The following is a 26031-nucleotide window of genomic DNA, read 5'->3' on the forward strand; positions in this document are numbered from 1 at the left end:
GACGACAAGATAAGTCAGACCAACCCCTAGTTTCTAACCTATCAGGGTAACTCATCACACCATGGTTCTGGCCAAGGATAAAAACGGGTCGCACGTTTTTGAACTTTCTCCAAATTATCACTGCTTCCTTGTCTGAGGGAGCCAGCAGGTAGTACACCATACTCCAATATGGGAAGGACGAGAGCTTTGTACAGTGAAAGTTTTGCTGAAGTACAAGAGTTGAAGGCAATGGTTTTGATGAGAGCAACAAATGTTATCTAAATGTGAATGGTATTTCTAATGAGATTTAGCACATTTGATCCATTACTAAGACATGATAACAGTTCATTACTGTTGTATTTGATTTCCTAAATGTTGAAACCTTGAAACCAATCTTTGCTTGTATACAGGTTGTGCACGTTGTAAACTAACTGGTTCCCACCATACTGGAAGTGCATGAATAACGAATAACGGCCCGACGTCCAATTTTTTCCTGTCGAGTACCAACTATCGGGTCGGATTTGGTATTAATTCGCATGCGCAGTAACAAATCGGCCCATGGCGGCCATCTTCGAAGTGAAACAACGCGAAGTTGATTGCTGTGGGAAAAATCGGGTTCAACTCCGGCTACAGGCATCAAACGACTGCACAAAATTACTGGTTAATTTGTCAAGGTACAAGGAGTATTTTGGTACGTATGAATGGTCACGGTATACAGTAGAAAGGGAAATATGATGCGACCTATTGTTCACCATGCACCATATTGTTATATGAATGACTAATGTGAGAACGTGCGCGTTTGTTCAAGTGCGTGTTTAGTGTAGTGTGTACCTGCACATAATAATACTAGCCCCACAAATAGGGCTGTGGTGGCTCTCTTTTACAATCTGTCACTTATCTGTCGCCACCACAGCCCTACCTTGAGGCATGTCTTAAATGCCTGAAATCCCAACTGCAGGATTGTCACAACCTTTGAATCCCTAATCTTCCGAAATGAGAATGACTCGACAATTTAACTTCATAACTTACTCATTTCGGAAGATATTAGGATTCAAAGTTTGTGTCAATCCTGCAGTTTGGATTTCAGGCATGTAAGACATGCCTTGAAGTAGGGCTGTGTAGGCGACAGATAACAGACAGCCCTATTTGTTGGGGCTAATAATATACATGGCCGTGTCGGCCACTTCGCCCCATTTCCACTTCCGATTATTGTTCATTCTGCTCATTCATTCATTTAGTAACAGAGGCAATGGTCTGTGCAACACAAACATCGACGTTTGAGTAGGTCGGAGAATCCAACTTGCAAGGCCAAAACAATGCTCCTGAATTCCCGACCAACCCCAATTTTTCGGCGAGACTCAAGGCTTAATATTTTTATTGGGAAGTTAGAATAAACAAATTTAATAAATGTAAGAAAGACAAATGATTAAATCCTGTCGTCTTTGCTGTCTTCACAAATACCTCAGAATGATATTTTTTTCTCCTAACGCTTTTGTTTACATGGTTTACATGTTTTCTTAGTCACATGTGCAGCATTTGAAAAGCAACTACTGTTAATTTCACGAGTTCTCTTCATATTTTACTGTTGATGTGGTAAAAACGTGTGCAAAGCACTGGTTCTTTGTCAAACATACATGTATCTGATTCTACTGTCATTGCATGCAGTGATTGAACATGTTGACATGTTTTTTCATAACGCATAACGCAATAGAGTGACAATGTAATAGGCTTAAAATTCAGAGACTGGATCGCCGTCAATGAACAGTGTGCTGGCAGCTGTATTGATTTTGAAGCACCAGTACCTGAGTTTCTGAGCACCGTTTCCTGCATGCTTCATGCTTTTGTATTCCAGAAAAACATCGGAAAACTAACCCTACAAAGTACACAAATTTTTTTCAAAGAAAATAATTCCAGGCCTTAACCCTAACAGCCCTCGGTCCTTCAACCATTAGACGTTTTAGGATTGTTAGGGTTAATGCATTTAATCTGCCTTTAACATCTGCATTTGCTTTTACAGGATAGCATTGAAGTGTATGTCACAGTTAGGATGTCTGGGTTTGAGGAGATTGGCATTGCTGGGCCGGACCATCTTCGTGAGGCTTTGACTAATTGCACCGATCCCCAACAAGCCATTGAAGACTTCCAGGCTGAGAATGGGATTCTCTTGCCCACCCTCCAACCTGCTCTGCCCTTGCTGGACCTCCATGGCATCCGCCGCTTTGAATTCCACCGCTCCATCATGGAAGAACTCCGGCAACAGCTCATCGAGAAATGTAGGCAGCTCTCGGAAGTCGGAAACAAGAAGTCCTTCAAGACCATTGAGGAGCTGCTGTCCAAGTGCTTCCCTCTCATCAGAGTGAAATCGGTACAGCCAGTTGTCATGGAGATCATGAAGCTCCTTCCAAAGGTTCCCCCCAAGTACCTGATGGCTGTCGTAGACGATCGAGAACTGTACAAAGCGGCTTCAACTGAAGTAAAACGCCAGATATGGGAGCAGAACCCGTCACTCTTCGGCAGCGAAGTGTCTCCACTACTGTCAGACTACATCAAAAGCAAAGAGGCTGTCCTGTTTGGTAATGAGACCATCAACTCGCACATGTTCTTCTCGGTGACGCCCAAGACACGACGCCAGGGCGAAGTGGTCCAGAAACTCGCTCACATGGTCGGCAAGAGCGTCAGGTTGTATGACATGGTGCTGCAGTTTCTGAGGACGTTATTTCTGAGGAGTAGGACAATGCACTACTGCACGCTGCGGGCCGAGCTCCTCATGGTTCTACATGACATGGAAGTGCACGAGATTTGCACAGAGGACCCGTGCCATAAATTCACCTGGTGTTTGGACGCCTGTGTGCGTGAGAAGTTTGTGGATGAGAAACGTGCCCGGGAGCTCCAAGGCTTTCTTGATGGTGTCAGGAGAGGGCAGGAACAAGTCCTAGGGTGAATATTATTGGCCACACTGTCAACAAAATGCATGAGTTGAGGCCCAGAAATCAACTAATTTAATTCTCAAACAAGTTGATATAAGCAAATAGATATTAGAGTTTCATTTTTTCTTTGTTAAAAAGCACTTCGAAGGAAAACATGTTTTCTCTGATTTTTATCTGTTCAAATAATGTAGCTGTTGTTTGGCATGCACAAGGGTTTATCCACCACGAACACAGGGCAAGGGGTCCCCTCGTTTTCTCTGTTTTCTCCAAATGACGCAGTGTACATTCAGAATTCGCATCTTGGCGTGAACAGAAAAAAAGCCCTTTTTAGCTTTTTATAGTTGAACTCTTAAGACAAAAAACACTGCATTCGATTTGGATACTTCCATATTTATTTGAACATATAAAATCAGAGAAAACATGCTTTCCTTAGAGATGCTCTTTAAAAGATCCAAACAACTGAATTAAGATTTAAAATGCAAGTTTTTAAAGAATTGACTCAAAATCAAAATAGTCACGTAATGAGCCCTAATGAAAACTATATTCCTGTGGACATTTAAAAAACGATGTAATGCTTTTCACCTGAATAAGTACTTATGTTCTCATGTTCCAACCAACTTGAATAAAACCACTGATGAGAAATGTTTTCCAACTGTTTTCAGTGACCTTTCGATGATCCTGTGTGACCCGTTTTCCATTCACACCTTAGCCAGCAGTGGCATCAAGGTCTTACAACAACTCTTGAACACAGAGAAGTTACCAAGGGTAAGACGTTAGGCCCCCACCTTTCAAATTGTACATTGTCTTACATATGCACTGCAAGTAAAGCGTTGAGTCTGCAAACAATGGACCACAGTCTACCACTGAAACCACTTTTCAGCAATGTAATATCGTATTATTGTAGATGTGTTTATCTCAGAAAAATGTTGTACAAGTATTGTATGCTTTGTATCCAGATTTTAGATGTGTATCCAGATTTTAAGAAGTACAAGTTCACATTTGCAATGGCCAAGCCAGGCTCGGGGGGTAAGGGTTAGTTCCCACAGGGAGGCAGTTGTCCCTTCCTTTGCATTGCTGCTGCACCTTTACATTAACCACTACCAGCCGGGGACTCCGGGATCGGAGCCGTATGGTTTATATGTGTGGCCGGGGTCTCCGAACTCGGACAAAGGAAACAGGGCCCTGTAACAAAAGACTGTACTCCGAACAAAAGACCAGGCTGCTGGGCATGACCGGCATTTTTCACTCTCAAAAGTGGTGATAATCCAGCATTATTTTGAAACCGTATACCAGGGTTTGGGTATTTAGAGCAAGCGGATTACCACCGGGGACAAAAGCTCTCCACCACCGCAGCGATGAGCCACACAGCACCGCTGCATGCTAATCTGGCCCCTATTGAAAAGAGGTCAGCAGTGCACTGAGCCAGGTTCGTGAACAAAAGACAGCTGTATAACACCGCACAATCTGGGCTCTGTTTACAAGGCTGCAGGCCTGGCTGAAATATTCGGGCGTCAATGAAGGTCACCTGTCAACTTAGAGTGGTGCCTGGAGATTACTCCGTGCGGCTATAAACGACTGTTAAATGGAATGATGAATTGTTGAAGGATTTTGAAAACGGAAAAAATGATAGTCATGCCGGCCCAGCATCCTCAACGTTGAAAAATGCCCCGGTCCGAAGTGGTTAACCACTTGCCGCTGGGGACTCTGAAATCGGACAAAGGGAACTGGGTCTTTGTAACAAGACTGTACTCAGAGCAAAAGACCAGGCTGCTGGGCATTGCCAACATTTTTTCACTCTCAATAGTGAAGATAATCCAGCCTTGTTTTGAAACAGTATACCATGGTTTGGGGCATTTAGTGCGAGCAGATTACCACCGGGGACAAAAGTGCTCCACCGTTGCAGCGATGAGCCACACAGCACCGCTGCACGCAAATCTGTTCCCTATTTAAAACAGGTCAGCAGCGCACTGTGCCAGGTTCGTGAACAAAAGAAAGTTACATAACACTGCACAATCTGGGCTCTTTTTACAAGGCTGCAGGCCTGGCTGAAATACTCGGGCGTCAATAAAGTTTGTCTGTCAGACTAGTTTGGCCACCAGACAGTAATTCACCAGGGTGTAAACGTCCATTAATTGAAATGAGGAATTTTTGAAGAATTTTGAAAACTGAAAATCTTGGAAAAGTCCGGATTATGTGCACTGCATTTTTCAAACCACCCAGCAGCAAGTGGTTGAAATTATGATCACCAAGCTTTTGGGAATAAGAAGTTTGAAGTTTAAAGATTAAAGATCAAGTCTTGTTACCCGACATAAAGTGTCTCAATAGAACAAGACTACATTCACTTTTGTGTTTTCTTTTCATGGACATTAATTTGATTTTTATTTGATAACTATCTTTTACAGGAAAGCGCTGTCTTGTTGCTGCTTCTGAGAATGTTAGCCCTGGGACTTGGTGCCTGGGATATGATTGATAAACAGCTGTTCCGTGAACCAAAAATGGTAAGCTTGTGTCATTTGAGACCCTTGTAAGTTTTTGGGCTCGTCCTAAACTGAAAGTCAGAGTTTAGTTCTTGGTTTGTGTCCTTTTGTGGAACATTTGTAGGAAAACGACCTGGTTGTGAGATTCCTTCCGAGTCTTGTGTCCCTCCTTGCCGATGACTATACCCGCCACATCAACAAGCGAATCCACGAGACCGAGGATGATCCCAAACTCCAAGACATTCCCAACCAGCTCCTCAGATCTGCCCGCAAGGACCGCATTGCAGCCACACTGCTCCTTTACTACGTCTTAAACATCACTCGGCAGAGGAACAAGGAAGCCCTGTCCCGCATCCTGCCCAAGATGACCAAGATGGAGGGCAACATGTCTTATGAGGACATCTTCCTGCATCCTTTCACATCGCAGCTGGCTCTGATGAGCGAGGACTTTGCCTCCGAGACATTTTGCAACCTCATCTTTGATGACTTCCTCCTTGCCTCCAGCATTCAGGAGAACATTTTGAGACATTCGCTGCGACTGATGGAGTATGTCTTCCACCGGATACCGTCACAGAGAACAATGGAGTTGATGGACAAGTTGGAACCGAAGACAGAGGTAGGTTGCAGCCGTGTATTAATGATGAGGGCTCTAATTCTGCTAAGGTCTTGTTTCTGTAGACCTTTTCATTAATAAATTCATAATTATGTACAAATGCGCACAAATGGCCTTGGTGTCAAGAAGTGTGAGCAGGCCATTGAAAATGTACAGGGGTGCAACTTCAGTGATCATTTTCTCTCAGGTTTTCTGGCTTTGCTCCTTTTTTCTTCGGAAAATCCCATTAAATCATGTTTGCTATTAGTTTCAAATTTAAGTGGAATTTTTAGTGCTCTGTAAAAGACTTTATAATCGTAATTTTTCCTGTGCGCAGGAGATCGTCGTTTCTTAGTAGTAGTAAGTAGTGTAAATTACATTGTTAGTGTTCTTGGAGCCAACCTGTGCATTTGTAAAAACACGTACCGATGTTCAATGTACATACATTTACCCAGCTTACTGTTGAACTAATAGTCATAGCTTGGAGTACTACCAAAAGAAATGGTATCCAGTTGTTGTTTGGGGTTGTACAAGACAAAGTGCAGATTCCAAAGAGAAAGAGATCTGGTTCTTCAGATTTCCCAAGTGCAGAAAGCAGCGAATCGAATAGGTAGAGTACTGGTACATTGGATAAAACCATGGAGGTACATTGAATAGCAGTACATGTTTTTACAAATGCACAGGTTGGCTCCAAGAACACTAACAATGTACTTTTACACTACTTATGATGGAAGGGGCCATACTAAGAAACGGCGATCTCGTGCGCATAGGAAAAAATACAATTATAAAGTCTTTTCACAGAGCACTAAAAATTCCACTTAAATTAGAAACTAATAGCAAACCCGATTTAATAGGATTTTCTGAAGAAAAAAATGAGCAAAGCCAGAAAACCTGAGAGAAAATGATCATCAAAGTCGCACCCCTGTACATTTTTAATGGCCTGCTAACATTTCTTGCCGCCAAGGCCATTTGTGCGCATGCCTGCATAATTATGAATTTATAAGTGAAGAGGCCTATTCGCAGGATTTTCTTTTAACATTTGACTCCCAGATTCACAGCGCAGAATATAAGTGGCTTGAAATCCTTTTTCCTTGCAGCATGGCCAAGAAGTACGTGACTTGTACGGAAATGTGTTGAAGAAGATTGAAGCACACACACCTAGCCCAGCCACAGCACCTGAACCCCTGGACTCACCCTTGATGAGTGTGCCAACACCAGCACCTCTCTGACCTAATAAACTCCGCCCCCTCAGCTAGGTAAACACCTTGACTATCCCCTACCAAGGGGTTCATAGTGCAGTCTCTAATTGAAGCTTTTTGGCTTTGTGGATAGCAAAACTGCTGATTTGTGTACCGTGGTATTTTTTTTTCAGTTTATATTTAAGGAAACTGCCCTACATTGGCCCAATGTTGTTTCACTTTGATCAGTTTGTAGGATCCCACATTTGACAGCCAAGTTACCAAATTCATGCATGTGTGGCGGACTTAGTCCATTTTTTATTTTGAAAAATCCATGAACTGTGTTGCTTTACTGGCAATAGAAATCAATGTGGTTCTGCCCTTCAGAGCTGTCTTCAAATTCATTTATCTGCAATGTCCTCACTAAAATGATCAATGTTATGTTAGTTATGGGAGTTGAGAGATGTCAGGTACTTTTCACATGTGGAGGTGGGTGTGTAAGGAAGAGGGACGTATTCATCATTACATTAAATGTGCATACATGTAGTGTCTGAAAACTGAATTTCTGGATATGGGAATGAATTCTTTGCGCAGCATGGCTGCGTCCGAGTGAAAATCTTGGTCCAAGCTGTACAGAAATTTGTTAATAAAATATGTATAAATGTACATGCAAAAGTAGCAATTCTCGGGCCAATAAGCCATTTGAGAATTCAATTTGAATAAAATCTGGTACACTGAGTTATCTGATTGCACATAAACATAACAATTTGAGTTCCCCAGACTAAAGACACTGTTGTGATTTGGGGCAAGCTTTTGCATAGCAACCACCATCTCTGGAATGGACTGCTTCCTTTGTGCCTTTCTTATCCATTTAGAACAGTATATTATTGCAAGGCGTCTCTTATGTAACTAAGGAAAAGCTTGCCCCGAATCACAAGGTATAGCAACAGTGGCTTTAGTATGCAGAATTCGAATTATGTTCACATGAATTTAAAGAACTCAGTGTACCAGATTTTATTCAAATTTAACTCGCAAAAGGCTTATTTGTCCAGAACAGAATTTATGATTTGCATTTGTATGGTGCTTGACTGTTCAGTGAAAATTTAATGGAGCAAAGTAAACAATTAGATAAAGGCTTGGTTTGCGAATTGCCTGTTATTAGAGTTGCATCTAAGATGGCCGCTGTGCACACAGCAGCCACATAGAGGCTTTGCATGGTAGCCATCTTGCAGGGTAATTGTTTTGTTCCATAGGGAAACCTCTTTTGTGCATACCCTATGAATCAAGCTTCAGTCTGCAAGAGTGCAGCCTTGCAAACCCTATATTGAAGGCATTACCCTACATAACAAACGCACACATCTTTGTCAGGTAACATGCCTATTTGTGGTTCTGAAAAAAAAACAACACTTGGTCACATGACCTTTACATGGTATGCTCAGCTATTTTCTTAAGGCATATTTCTCTAATGAAGACTCAAACCTGTGCAGTTGTACAGTTTACATAAATAATTTAAAGTCATTTTAGTTAGATCTACATATGTGTAGACTTATCTTTGCATTTTCCAAGAAAATACTTAAAAATGTCGGCCTCCTGCTGGAGCAGCTCAGCTGTCAAATTTACAAGCACAAACTCACATTCCAGTCTTGAATAAACCATGGCATACCTAAAGATTCTTGTGGAGTCAAACACGAGTTCTTTGTCGATTTGATTGGATTCTGTGTACTAAAAAGCGTAACACCCAACTTGACCTATACATAATTTTTATTTTCAACTGCAATGTATTGATGCTGTTTCTGAGATGTGAACAAAGTGTGAAATGAATGCTGGTTAAAACTTTTAACAAAATTGAAAGTGGCTTTTGACTTCAATTAAAACATCAGATTTGAAATGTAGAAAAACACAAATTTATGAGTTGTTCAAACTGCTACTAAATCAAAGAAGAAAACTGTTGGGAAAATTATCGAAAAGTAAGTTCCATTAAAATAACAAAAAAAAATCTGTCACTTTGTAAAATGCAGGAATGAGATGGCAAAACAAATTGAAACTTATAACACAATTGCCGTAAAATATATCCGTTATGAAAATATTATAGTCCCATTGCAGGAACAGTGACAATGCAGAATATAGGAAGCAATCTATGTACATCTCAAATAGTTTTACAAAAGTACTGCAAAATACTTCGTGAATAATACTTGGACATGGCAGATAAAGTCCAGCTGAACCAAACCTTTTACAAGCTTTCAGCATCTCTGATTTCTTGTTAATTTAAAATTTAATTCTAGAGCAACAACCTGCGGCTGGTCTTCACAACAATAAAAGTAAACTCTTGCCCTAGAGTAGATGAATGATTAAAAATCACAGAAAAAATGTAACGGACAAAAGAAAGTTCGCGCGTACGTTTACGACAACTATAAGACCGTCATTTGAAAATGATCAAGATTTTGTTTTCTTAACCACTTCATGCTGGGGCATTTTTCAATGTTGATGATGCTGGGCCGGCATAATTATCATTTTTTCCGTTTTCAAAATTCTTCAAAAATTCATCATTTCATTTAACGGACGCTTATAGCCAAACATAGTAATCTTTAGGCACTACTCTAAGTTGACAGGTGACCTTCACTGACGCCCGAGTATTTCAGCCAGGCTTGCAGCCTTGTAAAAAGAGCCCAGATTGTGCGATGTTATGTAACTTTCTTTTGTTCACGAACCTGGCTCAGTGCACTGCTGACCTCTTTTCAATAGGGGCCAGATTAACGTGCAGCAGTGCTGTGTGGCTCATTGCTGCGGTGATGGAGCGCTTTTGTCCCCGGTGGTAATCCGCTCGCTATAAATGCCCCGAACCCTGGTATACGGTTTCAAAACAAGGCTGGATTATCACCACTTTTGAGAGTGAAAAATGTTGCTAATGCCCAGCAGCCTGGTCTTTTGTTCGGAGTACAGTCTTTTGTTACAGGGCCCTGTTTCCTTTGTACGAGTTCGGAGACCCCGTTCACGCATATAAAGCATACGTCTCTGATTCCCGGAGTCCCCGGCAGGAAGTCGTTAAAAAGACAGCATTCCAGTTGCATTTAAGATCTTCACAGCTTGACTGGGGCTTTAACTTACTCAACACTTTCGAGTGGGGCATTTCAGAATCTTCCCCAGTCCAATTGTGCAGGTACTGCTGAGCTGAAATAAAGTGCCTTGTGCAGACACACAAGAACAAAGCATCCTCTTCACAAGGATACAAATTCTGGAACATGTGTTCCCAGCAGAACAACTTGTTCCAGCTGAAGTCAAATAGGGTTCAACATCATCGGAATGAGGTTGATAAGTACATAGCTTTTATATGAGCCTCTCTTGCGGAGGCAATTTGAGGATGTCATCCATTACTACCCTGCCCCTAGACATCTCGTGAAGTCTGGGGTTGTAAGTGCCTCTGGCAGACCTCCTCTTCTTGATTTTGATGAGGAAGATGCCCAAGATGATGATGATGATAATGACAACTGCCCCGCCCACTATTCCAACAATCAGAGCTGGCTTGATGGCCTGATCAGATCCTGGTATGTTGGTACTGGTGTTGTTGAGATGTGGGTTGATTGTGGTGTTTTCATGATCAATGTCAGAGCAGGTGTTTCCATGGTAATCTGGTTGAAGGTAAACGCAGGGGCAGAGGAAGTAGATAAGGAGAATGAATTTGTGGAGAAAAGAGAATTTGGAAACATGAAAAGACTAGGACATTGAGAAAGGACCTGTACTAAACTCAAAACCCAAACAATCTTGATTGAAACTTTGATTGATTGAAACCCAAACAAATTGATAATTAAGATGAGAATCAAAATGCCAAGTGAGTTTGCAGCAACCTTTTGAAATTGACCATCTTGGGTATTTTAAAGGCCTTGAACTTACCAGTGCCGGTGCAGTTACAAATAAAATCATTGACAGCATCGGTGCAATTGCCACCGTTTTCACACGGCTCCACAGCACACTCATCAATGTCAGTCTCACAGTCATCACCGCTGTAACCATCAGCACAGTGACACTTGTAGCCATAGTCTAGATCTTGGCACGTCGCTCCGTTTTGGCACAGGTTGCTGGCACAGTCTGGTAACTTGATTTCACAGAACGTGCCTGGAGTTGGATGTATTTCAAACGCTTGACACACTTGCGATAATCCTACAACCCTGACCAAATGATTAACCTAACAGATGACTTAGTGAAAAGTTAATTACAGAAGGATTCAAAATTAAACGAGGTAACCCAAAGTTTACCTTAAAGTTTTTTAAGGTTTTTTATAAGGCTTTTATAAGCAGAAAACATGAAATACACACAAAGACAGAAATACTGGTGTGTGTGCATACCTCAGCCAGAAGGAATTTATTCATCATGGTGTGTCAGGTACCGAAATCTGGGCAGCCAACTCATCCTACATGCGACCCATTATATCAATATCCATTTTTTAGGCACCAACAAAGGCCCAGAAACATAGCTCCAAAGGTTTATAGGTTTTTCTAAGGCTTTTGTTGGGGGTACTCCTAAGGTAAACATTGAGACACCCCTTGTGTCAGTTTGGAATAGCCCCCAACACCATCAAGTAACTTGTGATCTGTCTTAAATGAACAAATTAATTTATCACGCTCTGAATTCAAAGAAAATGCCACCTGTAAAGAAAACCCAAATACACCCATGGGAATTTGTCGTTTTATAAGCAATAATTTAAACATCCTGTTCTTTAAGTTCTTAGAAAAATACTAATTTGTTGCTAAGAACATACCTCAAGTCCACATAATGTTCTGCCTTCTGAGCTTGAACATAACAAGCCATAAACATGCCATATTGAATTTTACATTTTCTATACAAGACACTGAAAAGAAGTTGACAATTCTCTCCACATTTTACCTGTGTATCCCATTCCACAACTGCAAAGAAATGTGTCTGTTGTACTGGTGCAATTGCTGCTACACCAGTTGATTTTCAGCTCGCAGATGGTGCTGAAGCCAGCGGAGCAATCACATAGATAGCTGATGGTACCATTATAAACAGCATTGGTGCAGTTGAAGTAGCACTCACAGCTGTGGTCTTGATCCTGGCAAGTTGCATTGTTTTGGCACAGGTTGCTGGCACAGTCTGGTAACTTGATTTCACAGTGGCTATCTGTGGTCAGAACAAATTTGCGTAGGCTTATTGTCCAATTATCCCCGAACAAAACTGACCAGGGGCTGGAATAACTACATATTCTATGCAAATGGAAAGATGGTGCTAGCCTTTTGTGTGCATCTATTTTATGGAATACCCCATATTGGACTCATCATTACATCTTAGGCCCCCTAATACTTGACAGTCAATGGGCAGATTTCCTAGTAAGTTCTTCTATGGGAAACTAGTGCCACATCAAGCTGGCTTGATAAACTTGGTGTAAGTTGTAACTAATGTTCCTGTTCCTCCAAAACTAACGTTTCTCATAAAAAATTCCCAAATCAAGTCAAGTTGCAAATCAAATTTTTCCAAGTCAAGTTTTTCTCAAGTCCAAAAACTAGTAACTCGAGTCCCAGTCTGCGACTCGAGTCAACAACACTGATTCAAAGTGGTCTAAAACTTTCTAGAAACCCTCCTATTTAATATGAACTGTCAAATCTCATCACAAAGTTTAATCAACAGTTATCATACCCGGTGCACACTCACACTGGACACAACTCGCATTGTTTTGGGTTACTCTTTGTTCACTGAGAGGACCGTCAAATTCCTCTATACACTGGCAGTGGGTGGAGTTGCTTATGTCATCTTCTGACCAGTCCAAGCTGTAGGCTGGATCATTACAAAGTGGTCCTGCAAAATGAATGTGCAATATAAAAGTGGTTCTGTGATGATGTTTACAATCTAGAAATGTAAGAACTATGCTTAAACCACTCTTGTGACGTCACCCTATTCAGTAAAGTGTCGATTAATCTTAAGAATGTACAGTTAACTATACATTTTTAAAAGAACGTAAAGTTTTTAAGAATGTAGAGTGTGGACATTCTTCAAAAGCCACTTGATACACAAAGAAAAATCACTTGTGATATTAAATTACATGGTCAAACACGGTAAGAAATGCTCTGAACAATAAAGCAGATTGTTTTAGACGTTCAATACGGTTAACACTCAAATTTTTAGATTTGACGCAGTGACGTTTTCTGTTGAGATCAGCGACTTTCAACAAAAGTGAACCGCTCCTTACGTTGCACTATATATTGTTAAGGTGTCTCCTTCATTTTTACATACCTTTTGAATTTTAGTTTTATTTTACATGTTCCTTCCATTTTAGTTTTTTTTTTTCATTTTAATATAGATATTTATTCTAATGGTAATGTATAATTTTTGTTATCTTTATCCTTTTTCTTTGTGTATTTATTTTAAAACTCACATGTAGCAACTTTACTTTCGATTAAAGCTCAGTTTTACCTCTTTCTCTGTTATTAAACAACTTTTAAAACCAACTTCAACAATCACAATTCATGTACGATTTTGCAAAACGGATTAATCGTTTAGAAACTTACGTATGATACTTCCCAGATGAATGAGATGATATTCCAAATGCAAGTAATTTTCAATCGACAGAATTTTCTTTGGTGACTGAGGAATTTCAAAGAGTAAGCTTGTACTTCTAAAGTTGTAAACGTAATCTTCATTTGAAGAGACATCTAACTGTAGTTTTCAAATTAGTCACTTGGGAAACTTATTTGTAGTTGGTGTAAAAGGTCCCCAGCTCCGTACAGTCATATTGATAGCCTTTGCTAACTTAAATTTAGCGTATTTCTGCAACTAACATATAGATTTATCCATATGGACCGTGCCATATACTGATGGTGTCGACTACATGTCTGTAACTTTATGTTAAGCATGTATGCGCCTGTGAATGAAATAGTAGTGCACCCAGCCCAGGAGTTCCTCAATCATGATGGCTTAATTGGGACAGGAATAAAGCTTTTATGTGCATTGTACATGCAAATATACAAGGCCAACCAACGCTGGACAAATGATGGATTCATCTCAAAGCACCAGTAAAGCCTTTTTGAACAACAGTGGAGGGAGGGGTCGCTGTTTAAGTCAGAGAAACGAATCAAGAGGTGGAGATTTGAATAAAAAAATCTCCACTTTTTTTGTCGTTTCTCCTTAACAGATGGTTCAAACTATCCTTTGCTAGACACTAGGTAGGCATGCAGCATGGTGTTCAATATTTATTGAACACCCTTTCACATAAATACAAACTTACACCATCGAGGAATAAATAGGGTTTTCCCCTACCCATTCAAGTGTGGGGTGGCCCACATCTTTGATTTTAGTGACAACCTCAGGCTTTTCTGCTGAATTTTATCACCTCACACTTAAAGCAGACAAAGATGGAAGGAAAAGCAATAAAGATATTTTGAAATAGATCAGTTTCCTTCAGAATGGTTAAGGGGGACACAGAATACAAGATCGATTTATTTTAGAGGGGAAATTTGGAAAAATGGAAAACATAGAATTTATTTACGCCTTGGAAAAAAACTCACTTTTGTTAGAGACACTAGAATATTGGCCAATTTGTTTGACCACCTCAAACATATGACCCCAGGGCAAAACCTTATGCAAACATGTCATAAAGTCTGGACACAGAGTCAGATCCCAATTACGCCTCCAGTCTTCTAACTTCAGGACAATTTAAAATTTCAAGGAATACTGACATTAACCTTCACCTACAAAAAACTGGCTAAGAAATGAGCCTGTGGAAGTACAACATTAACCTGGACCAGAAGTAATTTTAATAATTTATATTTGTTGTTTGTAAATGTTTACTTGTATGTTATGCTGTTTCCAACTGAGCCACAAGGCTGCAAGACAGTGATAAATGAACAAGATTTGAATTGAATTGAACTGACATGAAGCAATGATTCAAAACATGGTACCGGGTAGTAGTTATTGGTCTCTGAAATGTCAAGCCTGGTATTTTTAATAGTTATGTTTACTCTGACTTACGAGGAGGGGGTGGATTCTCTCCTTTCTGTGCTATTTAATTTATAATGCCTCACAGCTGTAACAGGTCACTCATGTGTTTGTGTAATCTTTAGAACATTTGTGTACGCAAAGCTTTCCCATGTGATACTGCACATTTCCCAGAATGCACTGAGACAGTTGACCTGAAAAGCAGAATGATTCAATTCTTCTGTTTCTTGTGTTGTTGTTTTGTTGGTCTAAGCTAGTGCTGTTAAATGCCAACGGAATTTTAAAGTCTGTCAATGCCACAAATGTTCAGACACATTAGGCCCGGCCTTTTCAATTTAACAATGGTTTCCTGGAACTTTTTATGACCAACACAGAATGAAACTGAAGTGTCTCAGCCGGCAAGTTATTTTAAGCTGGTACACCGGGCCTATCCAAATGACCCACACCCTTCCACACACTTTATTTACTGTAAGTTGAATGAAATTTTCATCAGGTTTCTAAATATTCTAAGTTCATTTGGAACCATGCCTGCTCTGATGTATATAAACATTCCAAATATATGTTGAAGTGTTAACATTCCATCAGTCTCACTGTGGTTTTAATGTTTTTTTTTATTGAGAATCAGTAAATTACTTTTGCTCATGCTTCCAATAAGCAGACATGCGGGCTGTGAAATTGTATATTTCCAATTAATGTCAGTATATGGTCTTTTTATTCCCTGCAAATGATGACATTTATTTCCTTTCTGGAGAGAATAAAACCTCCTTTCCCGAGATCATTAAAAATGATGGCCAATATGAAGTTTGTACTGCAACACAGCACACCCTGATACATTGGTTTATGCGCAAACTAGGAACACAGACCTGGAGGAGAAAAACGAGTCTATGCTAGGAATATGTGATAGCTTTTGCCCCAATAATCCACCCTGCCACCAACTCGTGAAGAATACTGAGTTCCACGCCCACTTTTCTACTTATCAAACAAGGCGCCCTTGTGTTTGCTTTAGGCCTTTTAGTTTGCTCTGTATGTGGATTCAAAGCTTAGTCAATTTTTCTCTCTTCTCGGAGTCAGTGTTTTTTTATTTCAAACTTTTGAGGTCTCCCCTTTCTGGTTACTCAACTCAACTTAGAAAGCTCTGAATCGAGTCCAAGTCCCAATTTTTGTGTGGCTTGCTTTTGTACTGTAACCATACGTGCTTTCTGATTTCAAGCACAGTAAACTCACTCAACCAGTGAGTATATGGAGCCATTAACATGAGGTATATTAGCACGAACATGTACCCACATTGACGTTACAATTTTTTTGGCCCTCCCCAAAAAATGTATAGATAAAAAATTGAGATTCCTTTCAAAATGACTGTGCCCACTCACGCTAATTTTGTCTGTGTAACAGAAAAGACTTTTTTTGGGCTTCACTGTCCTTCCTTTCAGACCAGGCTTGAGCCTTTCACTTTTAACTATCAGTCAAACATGAAAATAATTTTTTGAATGAATAATAATGATGACATTTTTGCAATTTAAATTCACTGCTTGGTAAGATTTTTTTGCTCAAAATGCTGGTAGCTGGAATTGGAAGTGTACATCATTTATCAAATTTCACACAAGCAGACAAATAAACACACAGCCAAATAAACGTTGGCTTTATGAGCTCATCATGAGGTGAAATCAACATCACAGGGACTACTAGGGGTGTGAGTAGCCACTTCAAATTAAAACTGAAAACAGCTAGCAAAATCTGAAATGTAAAAAGTTCCCATACTTTTGTACAGACCAGGTTAGCTCCACAAATAGGGCTGTAGTGGCTCTCTTTTACAATCTGTCTCTTATCTGGTGGCGAGAGATAAGAGACAGATTGCAAAAGGGAGCCACTAGAGCCCTATTTGTGGCGCTAAGACCAGGTGTACAAAAAAAGTTGAAATTTAGGGTTCACATTTAAAAAAAAGAAGCTGAAGTACATGTACTTATGACACCCTTGCTGCATTTCAAGCAGGCAGACACCCCAAGCTACATTACTCCAACTTGTTGCATTATTAAGCAGACATCGCTGCCACCTGACAAGACAATCACCCAAAGTTCGCTGTTTGTGGAAGCTGAGGCCAATATCGTCATCAACAGTCAAAATTATGCTTCCTAAATCCTAGCATGAACTGCAATCTTAAAAACACCCATTTGTTGCTGCATGGAGAAAGGAACCTCCATGGTTGCTGGTTGCATGGTTAAGTCTAACATCTGCTGACTTTGAAACTGCCCCGACCGTCCATGCAGCTCTGACAAAGCCAGAGGGGATAACAGACAGGGTGAAAGTGTCTCCATTGGAGCCTGTTTGGGTGAAGATTTGTTCTTCGTCACAAGTTCTGAAATTAAGCGAAGTTCCTTGGGGTCTCTATAAATTTAGTACTGTGCTGATATTAACATATGATGAGACATTAAAGTAAGCCCTGCTTGCAGGTGTGTTCTGAAGAAGTGTTGGGAAGGAGGACCCTGTGTCGAACCATGGAGGAAGGAATCCTTCCTCGAGGTTGAACGTGAAACACAAAATTAATTTTAAAAAGTTGATCCAAACCTGCTAATACAATTGCCAAATGATACACAAACCCATCAAATATCATAATGAGAAATCATGTCCAAATTTAAATCGAACAGACTGAACAAAAGACTTTTGAGAGAAAATTGCAACCATTACAAAGTCTGACATTTTTGTAACTGTCAACGGAGTCACTGACGTCTCCTGTGTACGCAGTGTTTGCTTATTAATCCTACCTCTGATCATGCTGAACATTAACAGCCTGGTTTAGTTACCTTTAACGGGGCCTCCCCTGAGCAAGGAAAAATAATCGAGCCGGTCCCTGGCCAACTGCCATTCAACTGTGTACAAACATTGTCCAGATGCGAGTCTTCCTGTATTTTTTTACATCAACTGGTGCCTGCATGGCTTGCCCAGGCCCTGCCTGTGACCCAGAAAAGACCTTCTGAAGGGGAGTGTCGATGCTTATTTTTTGATGTTAATGGTCAAAGGGTGCAGACCACTAATTCACTAGGTGAGAATTTCTGACCAGCTCATTAGCATTAAAAGTGCCCCCACAGTATCTTTTGAAAAAGGAGATTGTTTGGCCCCCAAAATGGTGAGATTGTGTAAATCGTTGCCAGGATCAACTCCCTGGGTCTTTGAGCTTTCATATGAGAGCAGAAGGGCTAAAAACTACGGTTGAAAAATGGTCCTAAGTGCCCGAGAAAGTTGAGGGTTGCCACTTGAAAAATGGCTGCAATCAGACTTCGGAAAAATCACTTTTTGGGGGGTGATTTTGTTTTGTGGGAATAATTAAAAATGTAATTGGTTAACCCACAAAAAATTGAAAAGAAATTGAAAGATAAGTGACCAGACAAGAATTTCATTTGTGTTTCAGAAATCTCAGGGATGTTGGCGTGCATGCTATTGGGCCCTGAACGGTGCTGATTTTACACTGTTTTCAATGGGGCTTGAATTAGTGGACTGGACCCTATCAAACTGCACGGAAACTCTCACCAAAGGTAGGCCGCCATTATCCACTAGACCTAGGGCCTCTTCCCAGACCAACTAGGTGAACTGCACTCATTCAAGCCCCATTGAAAACAGTGTAAAATCAACAAAGTTTGGAGTCCCATTGCGGGCAAACGAAGTTTGTTCTTTGGTCCCTCAGATTTCATTTGATTTTCAGCCTGGTTTTTAGTAAATTAACCAATTAAGGTTTTGATTATCTTCTCAGCAGCCATTTTTCAAATGACATCCTGGCCTTCACCGTTTTGAGGCTCTTCTGACAAATTGCAATCACATTTTGTCTGCTTTGCTCCCAGACGGGAGCCCCCGAATCTACAGAGATGATTTTGGGCCATACTTACACAATACCACAATTTCTTGGCCCACACAGACCCCTCTTTTCGAAGGAATTTGTGGGGGATACTTTTTGAGCGTCTCTGCCTGGCTGAGCTGAGAATTTCCCTTGAATTGGGTGGCGCCCGCTAAAGTATTTAGCCTCGTTCAAGTTTCATTTTAATGATTTCAAAATTTGAAAATAATGCTAGAAACTACCATTTTTCAACACCACCTGAGCTTAATAACTTGACTTGGTTAGTTTCCTTTCATTTTAATTAAAAAGGAAAGACACTGCAGTACAGTACAAAATTTGATGAATGAATGCCGTCACCCCATGAGTGAAGAATGAATTTTAACATCCTCTTGATTATTTACGTTTGGCCAAATGAAACTGATTTTTGATAAAATAAATCAGGCAATACTCCGTAAAATTCATTATGAAACATTAGAATAACAGGACGGATTATGCTCAGCGCATTTAAATGTCTTAGTAAATACAGGGGCGTTTGACAAAAAAGATGATTTTTCCTGAAACCATTGCCCAGTTGAAGTTATCCCTAAAAAAGAGAACTTCCAATCAAAACGAAGGTTCTTAAAGTAGTCATGAAGTACAGACGCTTCCAACTAAAAAAGAAAGGGAAAGAGTCATTGGGTGGCCTATGTTTTCACTCCCAGCATATAGGATTTAATTTCCTTCTAACTCTAAACTGAATGTTTTCTTTCTTTAGGTGTCAGTAGTTTTTAGTAATCTCAAGTTTCGGTACAAGAAATAAAATAATAAAATTCGAGTTTTCTGAAGTTCCCTGGTAATATCATTATCAGTTTCAAGAGATCACTGAAATAAATTAATGTCCCGTTGTAAGCACAACTACACTTTTGAAAAATAACATTGGGTCTGAATTTTCCCACTTCCTTGACAATTTCCAAGGGTTTACTCCAAAAATTGAAGTGCCGCTCAACTGAAGGAAAAATTGAATAACGCAGGTTCATAATTATAAAAAAAATCGACATGGTTAACTTACCCAGACATGCGCAGATAAACAACGACACCACTTTCAGTACAATGGAACCCATGTTATTTTCTAACTACATGGGCAAACTGAGTTATCTTTTCTCCTGGTGTTGAACCACATGTTTCTAATACCTATCGAGAGGTTCATCCAAACCAAATCATGGTATACATGTGAGTGCTGTAATCGTAATTCAACCACATACAATGTTGTCGATCGACTTGTCATTTAAACCATCCAACTTTTTAAAACCGCACTTAGCAGACCAAAAACTGCACAAGGAAATGTTACAAGATTAAATTCACGCAGAATCGTTCGCCTCACCCCGAACTACAGCGTTTATTTCATAGCCTTGTTGGTAAAGGCGATAGAAATCGACTGCCGGTTGCGATGCTTTATGCATCGAGAGTTCACGGGGTGAGCTCATTCATGCAAGTAGAGTGAATTGCCAGAAATACAGGAAGGCCTCATCAAGCTGAAAATATGTTGTGCTTTTATTATTTCCAGTTTTACAATGTGGAATGTAAATATCGAAGGTCGTTTTCAAATAGGTCTAACATTTGGTAAATGTGGCCTTCTGCTTCGGGAAACTGAATGCTCTTCAACAAAGTGTACATTTCTAGAGCAGAAATATCCTTTTGGCGAACAATTTAACTTCAGCTACAAACGATGTGAGTGGCATGTGAGTCATTGTTTCCAAAGTTCTTAATCGTGTTCACGTTTTTCGCTGTCTGGAGTGTTTGTAATAAGCCCGTGAAAACTATGTTGCAAACATTCGCAAGATCGTCGGGTTTGAAGATTATATTTCCGGGAAACGGAGGGGAGGAGAGTCGCCGACTTTCTAGAGAAGGTATAGCTCTTGAGGGACGGACTAAATATGCAGGTCTTTGTTGATACTTAATTAAAAGTCAACGAAACGAGGGCATGGCGAGAACACAGCTGCACTTAAATTAATGAGCACGCTAGGCGTGTCGCGTGTGGTCCTATCCACAATTTGAAGCCTGATGGGTATAGTACACCATGTAGCAAACTTATTGCTGGTATACCTCGGGAGTTATCAGGAACAATTGGAAATGGCATGCTTGTACTGATATCGGTTACTACTAAATCATAGGAAAATGGGTGCGGGAGAGAAAACTGGCAAGCCATCCACGGACTTAAATTGGAGGAGGAAAATAATGGGCAAGATGGTGGTCATGATGGTAACCAAAATTGCATGGTGACACCACCGACTTCTTTACAGGGGTAGTTCCGCCGTGCCTAATGAAACGATATTGAGTGTAATCACCCGAATTGCCAAAACGAATACAAAGCCGTCATGTAACCCCTCCCTATAGTTACACCCCCTCTAAAACCAAAGCTAGACACGCCCCTCCTCTCCTTTCCCCTTTCCCATCTCTTCTTCTGTTACTAATCCTCCTTTCAGAACCACCATGACACCTGTAAAAAGGCGTGATGACAAATGGTATAAGTTCATAACAAGATTCGAAAGCACACAGAACCATGCTCTGTGATGTTACTGATCCCTTCCGAAATTCAGATTTTCGACCTGAAGAAAATCAGATGAGCCAACCAGACAAATTAAACAACAGAACAAACGACATCTTATTTCAAACCTTGGAAAGATTTCTCCATACTAAAATATATTCCCGTTACAGCAAATTAGAACAAAACAGAATATTGCATTCAATCTATGTACATCTCCATTATAAACCGTAGTCTTACAAATTTTGTTGGACATGTTGAGCAATGAGGTTAACTCAACAGCAATCTTTGGAAATGATTCTGGTAAATTTCTACAAAACACCGTTTAAGATGATGCTACCCAACCCAACAGTATAGAGAGACTTTTTCAATCTTTCCTATAACTAGCTGAAATATTTTACACATCAATTTATCCTGACTGTAGCTACTTCAACACACGAATTTATTATCCATAACAAGTAGTAGGCTCATGTGACAGGTCACTGGCAGACTGTCTTTCAGAATAATCAGGGGCGTTTTCAAGATTTTTTTTTCAGGGGCGTAGCAACCAGAGAGGTGTGGGGGTGCACTACCCCCCGAAAATTAATTCCAGTCAGTAAACAGAGCTTCGGTCGACAAATAAATCCAAAATTGGTACATAAACGATATATGTTGGCCATCGGCATTTCCCCCTAGGCATGAAATGTAGCATACCAGGGATTTCCATTCTACACGACATGAGGTTGGCAAACAAGTTACAAGTAAGCTAACTGACTCTGGTACACCCCCTCCAAAGAAAATATCTTTGCTACGCCCCTGCAATAATATCAAATATCTTTTTTTTTTACCACTTAAATGTCAGCGCACAACCACTGTTATAAAAGACTTAGAATATAAAACCTGAAACCAAGAATTGTTATTTTTGTAGCTCTGAGGATTTCTAGAGCCACAAGCTACTGGTCTCTTGAATAACTCAGAGTACAATACTGTCAGTGGATGAATTATATTTTAAAATTCCAGTCAAACTGTGACATCTTTAAATGAAAATGTTTTAACCAAATAATGTACATGTAATTATGGGCAGGTTTACCACAGTTTGGTGAGTATACAGTGTATCACACATTCCCACACAGTTGATGTTTTTCCAACCAATAAAACAAATTGCCATAGGATTATGAATATGCAATATACAGTTGACCAATGAGAATCTGAGAAGTGGTCATATAATGATTTGTCTACCATTTGGAAGGTTTCTCAGTTTTCATCCAGGATTCTGATTGGCTTATTTAGTTCATTGATTTAAAGAATGTTTGGAATGACATTAGAATGACTGGTCATTTCCATCAGCACCACGTATTTGCTAATTACTTCTTTCCCCAAAAGAGCTTCGGAATACATGTACTTACAAATTCTAAATCTGTGAATCCTTGAACTTTTATCTAGTACTGAACTAATTTAACGACCACCATAAAGATGTTTCTGTAAGTTATGCCAAAAAAGGCGATTACAATGAACACACACCAATGCAAACATATTCATTTCAAAAACATTCATTCACACATTCTCATGCATATATCATTACAAAACATACAAAAGTGGTGTGCCGTGTTCAAAGAACTCAGCAAGTATGAAACACACCATTCAATATTTGGTCTTAGGAGGAACATAATGTACAGAATAGCATCTCCATTTTGTGGAATATTTTGAGCTGTTGGCAGGTGCATTTGTAAATGACATATGCTATAATCATATGCAGTATGGAAATATTGCAATTTGTCAACAGTTTGAAACCTACAGACAAGAATCAAGTAGAAAAAGTCAAGTCCATCTACTGTACACTAGCATGAGTTTGAATGCAGTTGCTTGAGCTGTACTTGTAATCTGCAACTACCTGATCGAACCTGATTTCAGAAACAATGTCTGCTGCCCTCTACTGACAAGAACCTCCATCAAAAAAATGGGGATATTAGATAATGAGAAATGTTTCTCTGTCTGCTGCAGGTTTCAAAACTTGGAGAAAATGCATGCCCCTGAACATCAATCCCAGTACTGAAAAACTGGAAAAAAATCTCAATCAATTATGCAGAATCAACTACTGCACCTGCTGTAAAATTTTATAAGCAAACACAAAAAGAAAGAAAACATCTAGAGCTCTTTGCACTTGAATAACACCAAGGGTTTTAAACCCACACCATGCTCAATCTCTCAAAGATTCTACTTAAGCTGTGCATTAAAAGCACTAGTTATCATCAAACTATGCAAGGGTAAGTTAGAATGTAAGTACACACTTAACTCTGAACAGTTCAGCAGCAACCGGTAAATGCTAAGCAAGAATACTGGACTTCTTAGCGTAATCAAAGTTAGGAAAGAACAGAGATGCAGAGAAATGGGAAAACCACAGGCAGCAACATAAAAATGTTTCACAGTAAACAAGCATTATACAAGTATTCCTTTGTGTTGATTAAATAAATTAGTTATTGAGTAATACTTAAACATGCGATTAACATAACTTCCTGAAAAAAATTCCCCCAAAGAACATTCCGAGAATATCTCTAGAGCATATTGGCAACTACCTCTTCAACAAGTTGATCAAAACAGAAAGAAACGGTCAAATACAACTAAAAACAACAAAAATGGAATCATATTACAAGTGTTCCCAACTGTTCTAAAATTACGCATATTCAAATAGCTCAATTTGCATGAGTTGATTTTTCTTCTTATCTTTCACGTGTAAAGTCTCAGCATTTGGTTAATTAAAAGTGCATTCCAACTAACTACCTTTGAATATATATAAATATATTTACATTTTTATTAAAAATGTTCAAAAAACTAGCAAGCTGGTTTTAATTTTGTAAAGCTTTGGACGGTAAAAAGGCACTCTAGGGTCTGTTATTCGGGTTATGTAATTTTTCATCTGTTTTCATTGGACAATTTTTCACAAGTTTAATCTGGGATACTGGATAAAAATGTTTGTATGAATGCAAGATTTTGTTCTACACCAAGTCTTAAAGAACGAAAAGGCAAATAAATGCACAATATCAACTAAATATTTATATACAAAATAAAACTTATGCAGAGAATCTAACACCCGAAGTAAAAACTCATGTTTAACTTGTTTGGGGAAAACAACCTGGCCACTGCTTAAAAAAGATTACTGCATAAAATGAGTAAAATGTGGGTATTAAAAATGAATAAAAATGTTTGAAAGTAAATGCTGCATTGGGTTAGTGAAACTAGGGATCATTCTCCAGATGTTATAAGAAATCTTTTAATACGGTGGCAATATAAATTTGAAATGTGGCAGTCATCAACTATAGACAAACCCGAGGAGAGGCCATTCCTGCGGGCCATCACACTTATGCACACGTCTTAACTTGGGCGCCCACACGCACTTTCACAAGTTAGGACACTCCACTAGCTGGAGAGGAATGCGACACGTCTGTACCATCTGTGTGCAAACAAGATGGCCTTGCAGTAACGGTTTCTCATTGTGACTGTCGGATTTGTCCATAGCCTACTGCCAAGTTTTATTTTACAATTTGATAAGGACCACTCGGAGCTTGACAAAAACGGCTTCTCCATCAACCTCATTCCTGAAGGTTAGTGTTGTTTCCGAAATGTGTAATAAGAGATGGCAGAATTTCCCAATCCAATGTTGTGTAATCTTCTAGGGAACCACAAGTCTGAATCCCAGCTTCCATGCAACAGACATACCTCAAGAAAGATAAATTCTAGTTGGAGCAAAGGGTTTGCCATCAGTGGGGGATGAGGTTGATGAGAAACTTCTAGATAAGCCTCTCTTCTGGAGGCAACTTGAGGATGTTATCCATCTCCACTCTGGAGCTGGAGATCTCCTGTCGGCTGGGGCTGTAAGTGCCCCTGGTGGCTCTCTTGTTCTTCACGTTGATCAGGAAGATCCCTAAGACGATGACAATGATGAGAAGAACGACCGCCCCGCCTGTTACGCCACCAATTAGAGCCCAGTTGGTCTCATTTCCAATGAACTAAGAGATGGATAACAGAAAGGAAGTCAATATAGAGTTCTCCATGTGGTTTTTATCTGATGCATGCACTTTGTCAGGGGTAACGAGTGAACAAGTTTTACAGGGGTCAAATTGGGGGAAGAACTTAAAACAGGCCACTTTTTAAAATTCTGTGTTGTCTCAAAACTCCAACTTCCTGATTCAAGGTATCTGAGTTTGGAGTTTGCCTCCCGGATCTTTCAAACTAAGTTGACAGTTTTCAAGATGTATTTTTTTTTTCGTTGGGGAGATGTTAATCTGTATAACAGGTTTTGCCTATATTATATATAGGCAAAAATATATTAATAAACACTGTATGCTCAGTGCTTGTCCGAGAGCTTGTGAAAAAAGTCACAAGCTTACTCGGGTGGGACTCGAACCCAAGACCTCCTGCTTACTAGTGCAGACGTCTTAACCACTCGACCACCGAGCTTGCCGGGGTCGGCTGGCCGGTCCGAGTCAGGTGAAGCAGCGGGTACTGCGAACTATTTTCAAGATGTATTTTTGCGTTGGGGAGATGTTAATTTATATAACGGGTTTTGCCCTTACCCAACGTACATATTAATAAGCACTGTATGCTCAGTGGTCGAGT

The 26031-nt window shown here is 39.9% G+C and overlaps 3 protein-coding genes across 6 annotated transcripts in view; 1 reads left to right on the top strand and 2 right to left on the bottom strand.

The window, feature by feature from the left end:
- Window positions 1–515: 515 nt before the first annotated feature.
- Window positions 516–8821, top strand: nelfb (negative elongation factor complex member B). Its single transcript, XM_022229661.2, has 6 exons — window positions 516–670; window positions 1997–2916; window positions 3569–3671; window positions 5309–5404; window positions 5508–5999; window positions 7073–8821. Exons 2-6 carry the CDS (start codon window positions 2027–2029, stop codon window positions 7202–7204), a joined length of 1713 nt encoding a protein of 570 aa, XP_022085353.2. The 5' UTR covers window positions 516–670; window positions 1997–2026; the 3' UTR covers window positions 7205–8821.
- LOC110976402 (protein crumbs-like) lies at window positions 8575–21437 on the bottom strand. 2 transcript variants are annotated; one of them, XM_022229632.2, is made up of 5 exons: window positions 19966–21437; window positions 12815–12958; window positions 12032–12286; window positions 11042–11263; window positions 8575–10779 (listed from the first exon to the last, which is right to left on the bottom strand). In XM_022229632.2, exons 1-5 carry the CDS (start codon window positions 20015–20017, stop codon window positions 10478–10480), a joined length of 975 nt encoding a protein of 324 aa, XP_022085324.2. In that variant the 5' UTR covers window positions 20018–21437; the 3' UTR covers window positions 8575–10477. The 2 variants fall into 2 exon arrangements, with proteins under 2 accessions (XP_022085324.2, XP_022085323.2); XM_022229631.2 differs by having other exon boundaries at window positions 12800–12958.
- A 138-nt stretch (window positions 21438–21575) lies between these two features.
- Window positions 21576–26031, bottom strand: part of LOC110976401 (uncharacterized) — a 38311-nt gene continuing 33855 nt past the window's right edge. For all 3 annotated transcript variants that reach the window (XM_022229629.2, XM_022229628.2, XM_022229630.2), the window contains one exon: window positions 21576–25421. In XM_022229629.2, coding sequence (XP_022085321.2) covers window positions 25203–25421 — 219 coding nt within the window. In that variant the 3' untranslated portion in view covers window positions 21576–25202. The remainder of the gene's footprint in view (window positions 25422–26031) is intronic.

The sequence above is a fragment of the Acanthaster planci genome, linkage group LG11, assembly GCF_054643075.1.
Source record: "Acanthaster planci isolate LZ-2023a linkage group LG11, COTS_SCS, whole genome shotgun sequence".
NCBI lineage: Eukaryota > Metazoa > Echinodermata > Asteroidea > Valvatida > Acanthasteridae > Acanthaster > Acanthaster planci.

Bases quoted from the DNA above. Each gene is read 5' to 3' on its own strand.
- LOC110976402 (XM_022229631.2), bottom strand. From the start codon at position 20,017: ATGGGTTCCATTGTACTGAAAGTGGTGTCGTTGTTTATCTGCGCATGT. The intron at 11,264-12,031 runs GTAAAATGTGGA...ATCCAACTCCAG, and splicing joins TTGTGGAATGGGATACACAG to GCACGTTCTGTGAAATCAAG. The intron at 10,780-11,041 runs GTAAGTTCAAGG...ACCTTCAACCAG, and splicing joins TTGTAACTGCACCGGCACTG to ATTACCATGGAAACACCTGC.
- nelfb (XM_022229661.2), top strand. From the start codon at position 2,027: ATGTCTGGGTTTGAGGAGATTGGCATTGCTGGGCCGGACCATCTTCGT. The intron at 3,672-5,308 runs GTAAGACGTTAG...TATCTTTTACAG, and splicing joins ACACAGAGAAGTTACCAAGG to GAAAGCGCTGTCTTGTTGCT. The intron at 6,000-7,072 runs GTAGGTTGCAGC...TTTTCCTTGCAG, and splicing joins AGTTGGAACCGAAGACAGAG to CATGGCCAAGAAGTACGTGA.